Source organism: Triticum aestivum, chromosome 6A (assembly GCF_018294505.1).
Source record: "Triticum aestivum cultivar Chinese Spring chromosome 6A, IWGSC CS RefSeq v2.1, whole genome shotgun sequence".
Classification (NCBI taxonomy): domain Eukaryota; kingdom Viridiplantae; phylum Streptophyta; class Magnoliopsida; order Poales; family Poaceae; genus Triticum; species Triticum aestivum.
The window spans coordinates 497,436,236-497,449,360 of NC_057809.1; the positions used below are offsets into that span (position 1 = coordinate 497,436,236).

General features: G+C 48.0%; 1 protein-coding gene and 1 long non-coding RNA gene across 4 annotated transcripts; both read right to left on the reverse strand.

Moving 5' to 3' along the window:
* Positions 1-1,470: 1,470 nt before the first annotated feature.
* On the reverse strand, positions 1,471-9,360 carry LOC123128091 (uncharacterized). Its single transcript, XR_006462932.1, has 4 exons — positions 9,242-9,360; positions 3,133-3,137; positions 2,903-3,048; positions 1,471-2,236 (listed from the first exon to the last, which is right to left on the reverse strand). It is a non-coding gene; the product is annotated as an uncharacterized lncRNA (long non-coding RNA).
* On the reverse strand, positions 6,663-12,596 carry LOC123128090 (uncharacterized). 3 transcript variants are annotated; one of them, XM_044548004.1, is made up of 2 exons: positions 12,390-12,596; positions 6,663-9,365 (listed from the first exon to the last, which is right to left on the reverse strand). In XM_044548004.1, the coding sequence occupies exon 2, from the start codon at positions 7,722-7,724 to the stop codon at positions 6,678-6,680; it is 1,047 nt and encodes a 348-aa protein (XP_044403939.1). In that variant the 5' UTR covers positions 7,725-9,365; positions 12,390-12,596; the 3' UTR covers positions 6,663-6,677. The 3 variants fall into 3 exon arrangements, with proteins under 3 accessions (XP_044403939.1, XP_044403938.1, XP_044403937.1); XM_044548003.1 differs by lacking the exon at positions 12,390-12,596 and adding an exon at positions 9,889-10,049; XM_044548002.1 differs by lacking the exon at positions 12,390-12,596 and adding an exon at positions 9,446-9,646.
* Between the last annotated feature and the right edge of the window lie 529 nt (positions 12,597-13,125).

Below are 13,125 nucleotides of genomic sequence, written 5' to 3' on the forward strand. Positions count from 1 at the left end.
TGTTGTGGTCTATGTATTCACACATGTATTACGTTTTCCGGATAACACAATATAGCATGAACAATAGACAATTATCATGAACAAGTAAATATAATAATAACCATTTTATTATTGCCTCTAGGGCATATTTCCAACAAACAATATCCTGGTCAGTGAGTGACGGAGTCGAGGAAGACACAGAAGTCCCACTGGAGGGGGAGCGCCTCTGATCTCGCTTCTTCTGGCGACAGTCAGACTCTGGGTGACCTGGCCGGGAGCAGTAACCACAGACGTTGTCACGGCGCGATGTGCCCTTCTCAGCATAAGGAGGACGGCTCACCCCCCTGAAGGAGTAGGTAGGAGCGGCAGAGTAGTGAAGCGAGCAGATGACACAGGAGCCCGGGCGGCCAATACTGGCGGAACCAGAAGCTACCCAGCAGAGCGAAGGCGAGTCTCCTCAGCATGAAGCTCAGCAAGGATCTCTGAGATAGGAACAGGACCACGAGCAAGCAAGTGAGCACGGCGAGGCTCAAACTCAGACCGGAGACCGAGTAGTCTGACAGCAATGACAGATTCCACAAACAACTGTCCAAAGAGAGTCAAGCTGGCTCCAGATGGCAGAGCACTGTGAATAGAACTCATCAACAGAAGAATCACCTTGCTGAAGTGCGTGCTCTTGGCGCACCACAGATAGGTAGAGAGCATCACCAAAGGGCTGATAGCGCTGACAGAGATAAGACCACATCGCTGCAACTATGCCAAGTCCCATGAACTCGGAAGCAAACTGAGGGAGGACACTCGCAGTTAGAATAGCAGCAGCGCGAGCATCATCATTGCACCACTGAGTGTAAGCAGACAGATCATCCTGGTACATAAAGAGAGCATCGGAATAAACGGATACCTGTTGATCATAAGCATCAACCGCAGCATCATCCAGAGCCTTGGCAGCACCCCGGTCAGCCTAAGAAGCATCCGCAGCAAGGACCGGCGGCACCGGTGGGATTGGTGCCACTGGCGCAACCGGGCATGGCGGACAGGGCACCTCGCCAGAGAGAACACCCAATAGAAGGAGTCCACGCATATGGATGCACATGAAGCCCACAAACTCAGCATAGTTGGTGCCATCAAAGATGACCGAGCACCGAGGGACAGCGACATAGCCTGAAGAAGACATGAGGAAGCCTCTTTTTTTTGAGTCAACGGGGATAGTATATCCCACGCACTGGATCGAGGGGATCAGGCACTCACGCGCGGGATAGAGGGGATCAGGTACTCACGCGCCCGCTCGCGAGAAGGCGCAAGCTGAATCGAGGGGATCGAGCCCCCAGGCGCTGGAACGAGCGCCTGCTCGCGAGCTCGCGGTACTCCCACACGCCCACGCGCACGACCAGGCAAGTAGAGGCCAGGGGCCGGCGGCAGCAGCAAGAAGCGAGTCCGGCGGGAAGGAGAGGAGCAGCCTGACCGGGCGGCGGCGGAGGCACGAGGGAGCGACCGGCCACCGGACGAGCTCGAGGTGAGCAGCCGGGCAGCGGGTTCCGGCAGGGCAGCTGGAGAGAGCGGGACGAAGAGAAGGTAGCAGGTCCGTGACGAGGGATGGTCGGCCGACCGAGCAAGAGGCGGCAGCGACCTGGCCGGGGCAGCCGGATCCGTGACGGGAAGGACCGGAATCGAGAGAGAATCTAGCACGAAGTTGCAGCGTGCGATGGAGAGGGGAACCTAACATCTGATACCATGTTGGATAATCAGCAACTAAGCTTTACTGAGAGCCAATGGCCAGTACATATACAGATGTGGTAAAGTGCCCTTATACAATGGGGATGTACACAATGAACTATACACATCTAACAGGTACTCCCTCCGTTCCGAATTACTTGTCTTGGATTTGTCTAGATACGGATGTATCTAGAGTCATTTTAGTGCTAGATACCTTCGTTTCTAGACAAATCTAAGACAAGTAATTCGGAACGGAGGGAGTATAAACATTAAAGGTGCTAGCATAATGTTTTTACATCCTACGCTTAAGCCCCTATAAATATATGCATGTAATCACCTTTGACGTAAAAAATAAGGCATAAAAATAGTATTGGTGACCTAGCAAATTGTTTTTTTAGGGAAGACAAAGCAAATTGTTGTCAATAGTTGTTATAATCAGTGCGAAACAAGAATGCAGTTTGGCTTCCAGCCCATAGTTGAATGCGGACACGGATCCATCTCAGAAATTTCTGTTAGTATGATTCCTTCAGGTTCTGTAGTAGCTCTACACGTAAGCAGTCAAAATCAGTGTACCATCATATCTTATTGTAGTACTTCTATTAGATAGAGAAACCGCAAGCATGAATTTAAATAAAGAGATCACTTAAAAAACAGATTTGTGACCAGATCACAGTATTCAGCATAAGAAAAATGCACGTTCCTGTTTGTGACGCGGTAGTTCTACTGACACGGCACATACTGAATTTTAGTTATTTGCATATCATGTTCAAATAACTTGCATGAAGTTTTAAATTAGCACCTGATCAGTTAGATGGGCTAAAAGTTTTCAGGAGTAAGTCTGGTGTCGGTAATTCAAAGAAACTTTGGTGGTGCTTGATCTACAGAATTTAAAGAAATGGCCAGATGTAGGATAACTGATCAGATCATGTTACTAAGAAAAGAAAAAAAACTCTCAACTGGTATAAAGAAAAGATTAAAAAAACACATCCTTAATATGATGAGTGGAAATTTTTGTTTAACAAAAATGCTCAAATGGTAGCAGCTTCTATAAATAAGCTTGCCACAGCAAACATAGTTCTTTAGAAATGCAAAAGAACAATGAGCTGCATATTACTGACATGGAAAGAAGCAGAAGTACATTCTCAAAGGACAGTAGCTCTGGCACCGAGCAGAGTCATCTGATCATACAGTTAATTAGCGGTCTACTAACCTGTGCATTCGACACAGAATGTTAGTGAAACCACCAGGATTTGCCAGCAAAATGAGATCCAAGAAAATTGATGGCATCGTATATCCGCCACTTGTGTAGTGATACAGATTGTTTATATTGTAAATCATGTATGTTGATCACCTATCCTGAGAGGGAGGGCAGAGTATCATTAGGATGCAGCAAAACAGGAAACCAACACTTCTGTTTTTGCAAATCTACAGAAGGCTCACCTATCCTGAGAGGGAGGGCAGAACATCATTCGGATGGAGCGAAACAGGAAACAAATGTTAGGAATATGCAACTTGTATTCCCATGAGGCCATAGGCCGATATATATACATGTACATGTGTGGAACATATGCAGGAAACCCTTATACAACGGGATAAATACAAAGGGGTACATGACTTATAATATAACTCTAACACCCCCCTCAAACTCATGGTGGATGAACAACACTGAGTTTGGAGAGATAAAAGCCATGTTATGCTCTAGTCTGGGCCTTCGTCAGGAAATCCGCCAATTGTAACTCGGAAGGCACATACTGAAGAGCAATAACCTGATCCTGCACACCATCGCGCACATAGAAAGCATCAACACCAATATGCTTGGTGAGCTCCTGCTTCACAGGATTGCACGCAATGCTAATAGCACCTGTACTGTCAGATAAGAGCGGAGTCGGTGTAGTGACAGAAACACCAAAATCCTGAAGTAACCACCGTAACCAAGTCACCTCTGCCGTCAAAAGAGCCATTGCTTGCAACTCAGCCTCGGCACTCGAACGGGAAACTGCAATCTGTTTCTTCGTCTTCCAGGCAATGAGAGAACCACCAAGAAAAACACAGTAAGCAGAAAGTGAACGGCGATCTGAAGGATCACTAGCCCACGTAGCATCCGAATAAGCCTGAAGCTGTAAAGAACTGGAGCGAGGAAAGAATAGACGGTGAGAGATTGTGCCCCGAAGATATCGGAGAACACGAAGGAGATGACTATAGTGGACCGATGTGGGAGCGGAGACGAACTGACTCAGAATATGAACCGGATAAGAGATATCCGGACGAGTGACAGCTAGATAGACAAGACTGCCAACAAGATGACGATAACGCGTCGGGTCAGGGAGGGGATCACCATCAGTAGCACGGAGGTGAACATTGAGCTCCATAGGAGTCTCAACAATGCGTTCGTCAGTAAGAGCAGCACGAGCAAGAAGATCCTGGATATACTTTTCCTGGGATATAAAAAAGCCATCAGAGGTAGAAGAGACTTCAATCCCAAGAAAGTAGCGAAGAGGGCCAAGATCAGACATAAGAAACTGCTCACTAAGACGGGCCTTTACAAAGGCAATATACTCGGGGTCATCCCCAGTGATGACCATGTCATCAACATAGAGAAGAAGAAGAGTCCGACCACGAGGAGAAAGGTGAATAAACAATGCTGGATCATGAGCACTTGCTGAAAAACCAGCAGCAGTGACCACAGAGGCAAAACGCTCAAACCAGGCACGGGGGGCTTGCTTAAGGCCATAGAGAGAGCGACGAAGACGACAGACCATGCCATCAGGAACAGAATACCCAGGTGGTGGCTGCATGTACACCTCCTCACGCAGCTCACCATTAAGAAAAGCATTCTTAACATCAAGCTGAGATATAGACCAGTGGCGTGCAGAGGCAACGGCAAGAAGTGTACGAACAGTGGTCATATGGGCCACAGGAGCAAAAGTCTCGTCATAATCACGACCATGCTCCTGCTGAAAACCACGAGCCACAAGACGAGCTTTGTGACGCTCAAGAGAACCATCGGAGCGAGTCTTAACCTTGTAGACCCACTTACAAGTGATGGGACGGACTCCGGGAGGAAGGGAAACAAGATCCCAGGTACCAGTGCGTTCAAGAGCAGCAATCTCCTCTGCCATCGCAAACTGCCATTCAGGATGAACAACAGCCTGGCGATAAGAAGTCAGCTCAAGAACAGCAGCACCGGCGGTGGGAAATCCAAAGCGATCAACAGGCGGACGAGGACGAGAACGCAAGCCATAAGTAGGCTGAGAGGAAGATGACGACACATCCACGGAGGCATCCACAGGACGTGAATGACGAGTGTAATACTGAGGAAAAGATGGAACAATAGAAGGAGGAATCGCCAAGGTAGAATCGAGGGGTGGCGACAAAGAAGTCACCAGAGATGAAGGTGTAAAATCCGGTGACATGCTAGACGAGGAGACCGTGGAAGATGGTGGCAGCAAATCGACTAGAGGTGGAGAAGCAGAGGGAGCGGAACGAATAGGCACAGGCTCGACGGGGGTGATAGGTGAGTCAGGAAAAGTGAGGAAAGAGATATCCTCCACTGAAAAGGTCGAGGAAGATGGGCGTGGATAGAAGGGACGAGACTCATCAAAAGTCATGTCTCGAGAGATACGCATCCGACGAACGATAGGATCCCAACAATGATAGCCCTTATGCTCATCACTGTAGCCTAAGAAGACACACTCAACAAACTGAGCGGTCAGTTTGGTGCGTTCGCGAGGGGCAAGAAGAACATAGCAAACACAACCAAACAAGCAAAGCATCGAATAATCGGGAGGACGATAAAAAAGACGCTCGAAAGGAACACCACCCTGTAGAGCAGCGGAAGGCTGGAGATTGATAAGATCGGTGGAGGTGGAGACGGCCTCAGCCCAAAAATGAGGCGGGAGAGAGGCAGCAATCAACAATGCACGAGCCGTCTCAAGAAGATGACGATGCTTTCGCTCAGCCACACCATTCTGAGCATGAGCACCAGGACAAGAGAATTGAGAGAGTTCCTTCCTCAGCAAGAACACCACGCAACATCTTAGAGATATACTTGCCAGCAGAGTCAGCACGAAAAACTCGAATGGGTGAAGAGAACTGAGTATGAACCATGGCAGCAAAACGCTTATAAATAGACAACACCTCACTACGAGAAGTCATGAAATAAAGCCATGTGTAACGAGAGAAGTCATCTATGAAAATAATATAGTATTTATGACCACCTTTCGAAGCGAAAGGAGCCGGACCCCATACATCAGAATGGACTAAATCAAAAGGACGCTTAGACACTGACTCACTATGTGAATATGGTAACTGAATCTGCTTGCCAAGACGACAACCCTGACACTCTAAAGAGACATCTCCTGAGACAAACCCCAGAAGACCTCAACGAACTAAAGATGACAACCGAGAACCACACAGATGATCAAGTCGATGATGCCACTGCTTGAAGGAACCAGTAACGGAGGCGACTAAAGCGGAGGAACTGGTGATAGTGGTGGCAGCAGAAGGAACATGAAGCCAGTCCAATTCCCAAAGACCCTGAGAATCACGGCGGCGAGGGCCAGCCCCAACCAGAGTGTGCGTGCGACGGTCCTGGACAGAACAAGAGTCAACGTCAAGGATGACGCGACAACCAGAATCAGTAAGTTGACCAGCAGAAAACAGATTCATGGTAAGTCGAGGAACATGAGCAACATCAGGAACAGAGTAAGGAGTGGTAAGATTGCCTCTACTAACGACAGAAAGTGGAGTACCATCAGCAGTGAGGACATGAACAGGAGAATCCAGCGATCGAAGAGAGGACAAAGTGGAAGAATGAGAAGACATATGAAAAGAAGCTCCAGAGTCCAGAACCCATGGGGATGTACCTGACTGTGTAGAGGGTGGTTGCTCAGTGCGGGAAGCATCAGTCACAGAACCAGCAGTACCCGTCGAGGAAGAACCTGAAGCCGCGAGCAGACGCTTAAGTCTCAAAATATCCTGCTCAGTCAAAGCAATGGCTGAAGCTGTCGAGGTAGATGACGAAGTCCCTGAAGATGATGATCGTGCCTTGCGCAGGTGTTTCTTCTTTGTGTAGCACTGGGACTCAATATGACCATCATTGTTGCAATAGTCGCAATGTGGACGGGGGCGACCTGAGCCTCCAGAAGGAGTGGGCAAGAGCGGCGGAGCACTCGAGCGAGAAGGGGTCGGTGCAGCAGGTGGCGTAGAAGGAGCCCGAGTAGCGAGCACAGAGGGAACCTCCAGCAAACCAGCACCACGTAAGCGAGTCTCCTCAGCACGAATCTCAGAAAGGGCCTACATGAGATAAATACGGCACGAGCAAACAACTGAGCACGCCGGGGCTCAAACTCCTTACGGAGCTGAGACAGGAACTCGTAGACGCGATGAAACTCCAAATTGGCCTTGACAGCCTGGCAACAGGGGCAAGTACAACAACCAGCACTGCGGAGAGAATCAAGCTGGCGCCAGATAGCATAACTCTGTGCATAGAAGTCATCAACAGTAGAGTCACCCTGCTGAAGAGCATGCTCCTGACGGACCACAGAAAGGTATAAGGCATCACCAGAGGGCTCGTAGCGCTGACGAAGACAGGTCCACATCTCAAAGGCAGTAGGAAGACCCAGAAACTCAGAAGCAAACTGAGGCAGAACACTAGCAGTGAGAATAGCTGCAGCACGAGCATCATCATCAAGCCACTGGGTGTAAACAGACAAAGCACCATGATAAGTCTGAAGAGCATCCTCATAAGCCAAAACCCTCTCATCATACGCACGATCAGCAGCCTCATCAGCAAGCTTAGCCGCATTCTTGGCGGCCTGATTAGCATCCGTAGGAAGAACCAGTGGAGTCGGCGGAGTAGAGGCCACCGGAGGAACTGGACGTGGCAGACAGCAGACCTCGCCAGAAAGAACACCCCAGAGACGGATGCCACGCATGTGAATGCGCATAAAGCCAGTGAACTCGGTGTAGTTAGTACCATCAAAGATCACCGGACAGCGAGGGACATCAACATAGCCCGATGCAGCAGACATTTTTCTCTTTTTTCTCTTTTTTTACTGATCAACAGAAAGCAGACGAAAGACCAAACAGCTAGCGCACAAGCAGACTAGCAGAAGTAGTCCAGCACCACGAGGCGGATGAAACACACCCACGGCTCCACACAGATGGATCGAGCGGCAGATGGATTGAGCCGCAGGTGAGCCTGGCGGATGAGCGGCAAGCGAGCTTGGCAAGTGCAGTAGAGCGGCAGCTCGGAGGGGACGGGAGGACTCGGGCGACTGAACTGCTGGCGGCCGGACGAATCTGCGGGAGACGGACGGGAGGTGCTGACGGGATCGCTCGTGCTGAATTGCTTGAGGCAGGACAACGACGGCGCAAGAGCATGGTTGACCTGCAGAGAGCAGCGGAGGCCAAGAGAAGAAGGGCGGCGGCTGCGTGGACGGTATATTGGATCGAGAACACGAGTTGCGCGTGCTATGAAAAACCTAAGGCTCTAATACCATGTTAGGAATATGCAACTTGTATTCCCATGAGGCCATAGGCCGATATATATATATGTACAGGTGTGGAACATATGCAGGAAACCCCTTATACAACGGGATAAATACAAAGGGGTACATGACTTGTATATTATAACTCTAACAACAAACACTTGTTTTTGCAAATCTACAGAAGGCTCACTGGTCCTTGGCTAAGATCATGTCCAGATGGAGTCAGTGATTCATGCGGTTTGTTAATAACTACTGAAAGGTGTTGATTGATACATCCCCACGTACCCTGGGGTCAGAGATGATGATGATCAATTGATCATGTCGAATATTGACTGAAGTGAGGGCATTGTAATACAAACAAATGCGAATAACCGAAAAGATACAGAAATTGTAGCACTCAACAATTAACAAATGGGCTGCGAGCGGAGTAGTAAGCCCTTCTTTACAATGGAGAAACCATGCAGTTGTGCATATGAGCTAGCACCTAAAATATACCCGGATGGACGGAGTAAGAATTTAAGTGCAGAGAGCACAATAAATCATTTGCAATATTATTCTCTGGGCAGTTCCTTGTGCATATTGTGGTAAAATGTATAGATTCCAAACCGCCATCCCACGGGAGAATTTCTGGTGGATTCACACTATGTACTTCATCTAGAAGTACAATTATTTTTCACAGAAACACTACATTATTATTACTATCTCAGAGAAGTCAAGACTAACTACGGATAAATATACTGGAAAATCATGGGGGGAAACCCTAACCATTGAACTCCCAAACACCCTAACCATTCCCCGCAAAAAAAACCCTGACCATTGAACTCCCAAACATGGAGCAGACCATCCCCTAAAACGGTCTGATTTTGGAGGAACCTCTTTTTGCGCAACATCAAATTTCCTTGATACTTGCAACAGAATCTTTATCAACATAAAGAAGTGGTCTTTTTTTAGAATGCAGACAGAAAATAGCAATTGTGGAGCAAGCAGAGAGAAGCAGTGGTAGCTACAGGATAGACCTACTTAATAAATCAAGCAAGATTAGCTTTGATATAACTCACATTGTCGATTCTAGTAAGCTCATTCTTAGCCCGGTAAACCTGTAATGCCCGAGGAACATGCCACATAAAGTTCCTCTTTAATTCCAAGGTAATGAACCAATCCTATGAATTGAGCAATGACATCCTGCAGGTGCAAAAAAACAATCATAGCATAAGAACGGCTATCATACACATGTTTAACAGAGAGATCAATTTGATACTAACCAGAATAGCACCAGAATGGTGAAATTCATAGGTGTGAGGGGGGCAAGGGGGAAAGAACAGCACCTCATCCTGTTCATGTATACCAGTTACTAATGCCCGATATAATTTTTATTTGCAGACAGATGGATTTTACCGAGCCCTTTTTGGTAAACTTTATGCAACTAGTGATCTTGTCTCCGCGAGCGGGTTGGTACAACTAGTTCCTGTAGGTTTATCTTACCAAAACCCAACAACACCCATATTATCTGACCTATGTTTGATTTTGACCCTAGATACCATCATTGGAAAAATTGGTGGACTAGTGAACGGGAGTACTAGCCCTTAACAGCATGGAAGAATATCAGGGGCAATACAAAAATGACTGCATCTCAGATTGTTATCTGATTTGTTTTTGATAAACTTAGCTTATCCTTGTATTTAGTTTCAAAGGAGGATAGATTGACCTTAACTTGGTATCCAGGAGTGGGAGTATGGCCACCATTCACCAATAACTTCAGTTCACAGAAATTGTGCACATAGCTTGATATGACACCTACATCCAATCTTGCATCCAAACACTCTACAAGACTAAGAATTTGCTTGCATCGGCACCCTGGTTTAAATAGCTGAACTAAATGACAACCAAGATATAGCTGCCGTCAAAATCAAGACAACAATAGCATGTAAATAAAATCCAATAGCTACACCTTCAAAGCATATGAACAGAATACAGAAATACTGAGCATAGAACCCAAATTACTGTATCATGTCACAGAGGTATGAACAGAATACAGAAACTCTCTATGTAAACTGGATTCAACCTCAGTGAGCTAAACTAGCAATGAAAGATGAAAGGATGAAGTTGCTAACCTTTTAGAACACTTGGATAGTTGGTGCACCGTCAAACCTAGACAAATCTTGGGGAAAATGGAGCTTGGAGAGGAGAAAGCTTAAGTGTGGCTCGGGCATTTCATCGAACACCTCATGTGCATATATAGGCAACAAATAGAGTAGCCCACACCTCCGACCCTTCCACGGCCAAAAAACAGAGGAGATGGGGGGCGTGGATATATATAGGCAAAACTTTAGTGCCGGTTGGTGTCTGGAACCGGGACTAAAGGTCCCAGTTGAACCGGGACTGATGCCTGCCGAGGTCCGGCCGGCGTCCTAGCTGCTCGAACCGGGACTGATGCTCCCATTAGTTCTGGTTCGTAATACAACCGGGAGTAATGCTCTGATCTGGCCAGGACCAATGCCCTGTTTCTACTAGTGTGCGTCGACCTGGGACGAGGAAGATCCTCGGTGGACCAACGCGTTTACGCCGTTGAACTACACCACCGAGAAGGATGAGGGGGAGTAGTTTTATCTAGTTTATTTGCATCATTTTATCTAGTTTTATTTGCATCGTATGAACTATCTTGTGGTTTGGGACTTGAATTATGTGATGTTTTTATATGCTATAAATTTGAACTATGTGTTGTTTCGTATTTTTTTGTATGTGTTGTTCCAATTTTTTTTAAAAAGCACCGACTGGTCGCGCGCGCTGGATTTTGCAGTGCCTGCTGGCGCTACATCGACACACTAAAATTTGCAGCGCCTGGAAAAGCAAACTACTTTCCCCGCACGTGAAAACACTATTTCGACACTGTAAAGGTTTTTAGCGCCTGCGCGGCATCTGTTGGAGACGCTCTTAGCAGGTTGATAACTGAGGCACGCGTTTTCTTTATCCAGATTAATACTAGTAACCAGGACGTTAACTGAAAACAGACAATGTCAGCCAATTCGAATAGTTCTTGCCTGATTGTCTAGTGTAGTTCTAAAGAAGCTGATTCGTCTAGTGTAGTTCTTACTCTTCTCTTAATTAATTGGAAAAGAAACCAAGGCTGTTGCTTTTCGTCAAATCTCCCCTTTTTATCATAATCGCGCCAAGTGCAATGTTCATCGTATATAACGTGTAGTACTCATTCTGAATCTATTGGATCTGATGGTGTGCCTGCACATCAGAGTTTGTGCTTCTGATTTCCAGTGCTTCTTACCTCTTCTGAATCTGATGGCTTCATCTCTATCTACCACTGTACTTCATCTTTGTACATGTACTAAACTAAACAAGCACTGCCATTTCAGGCTAGCGCCCATGGTTGCATTTCAGGCTAACGTCATTTCTGAAGATGTCCATGGAATTTGTAATTCATCCAACAGTTTCAACGCCCTTATAAAAGGCACACCTATTTCCCTGTTCGTGTAAAGTAGGTAACAAAAACAAAGCTTGGACGCCTCACAATTCTTGTGTTTATTGACAGTTTCTTGCTTCCCTTCCATCACAATCCACAACCGAGCTTCCAGATTCTGTGCAGCCATCAGCACCTCAGTTGCAAGGAAATTTTCTTTTTGAGTTCCTAGCCTGCTTGAAGCAGTCAAAGCTAATGAGAGAATTGATTTGCAGACGGGAATTAAACTACTAACCATAAACAGGGAGTTCAACTAACCTAATTAGCTGGGGGTCCCACTAGTCAGCGCCTCAGTGGCTAGTTAACGGACTCGTTAGCGACTAATTAAACAGGGACACGTCAGGCCGGGGTTAGCCGCCGGCGACCATCCCGCGTGGCGGAGTACCATCGAGACGGCTGGATGTGCTGGAGGTACTAGGGGAAAGCCCATGCCCGCGCGCATCCACTGGACCCGGTGGTGTGTCGAGGGATGGCTGGGAACAAGGACGGCGACGACCTCGTGCGGCGACGCGCTATGGCTTCAACGGCACCAGTGCTACGAAGCGCTGGAAGGCCTTATGGGCTCAGAGGCCTCCTGGGAGCTTCAAGAGTTCGGCTTCGCGCTCGGTTTGAGCAGCAGGGATGGTTAGCGATGGCGAGCTACGCGGCGGCGGCAGCGAGATCTCGGCCATGGCGGAATAGCTAGCTAGGGCTCGAGCAGGAGAAGGTGAACAGGAGGAAAACGGAGAGGGGCTCACGGCGCATCCGACGGCGTCGTTGGCGAGCACGAGGAAGCGTTGACGGTGGCGAATCGACGCCGGCGATCGGCGAACAGAGGCGGCGGTGACGAGCTCAAAGGCTCGCTGTGGTGCTCCCGAGCTCGTGTTCATCGGTGAGGAGATGCAGCGTTGCTCGCCGGAGCTTTTAGACAACTTCGGGAGGCGAGGCGACGGCGGTGGGCGCGGTGGTTCACGGCGGCGTGCTGCGAATGATGCGTTCCGGGAAGAGATCAGAGGAGGACGGGATAGTCACGGGCGAAAGAGCGAGCTGGGCCGAGGGCCCAGGTGGGCCTCAACCGAGTTTTTCAGGGTGGCCGATGCGGTGCGGGACGTCAAATCCATGGCTGCGCAGATTAGTACCGTACTGGAAGTTTAATTAGGACGTGACCAGTTTATTAGATGAACTCTACCTATTGCATCGCCAACACGGGGATAATGCACGGCTGTTAGCTGCCAAAGATGTCAAAGAGCACAAATAAAAGAGGCCACTGAGCCCAACCCGTGACCCAGCACCAAATGGTGCACACGGACAAAAAGATGGCCTCCGAGCCCATCCGTGACCCAGCATCGATAAGTGCGCACGGACCAAAACGAATGTAGCGAAAAGATCCTCTATGAGGGCACGGTCGTAAAAAAATAATAGCGCAATTGCACCCTCGGGTGCACATGCATGCTAGACATTAGCACCGGGCTTTTTGTTCAAATTCTTTTTTTA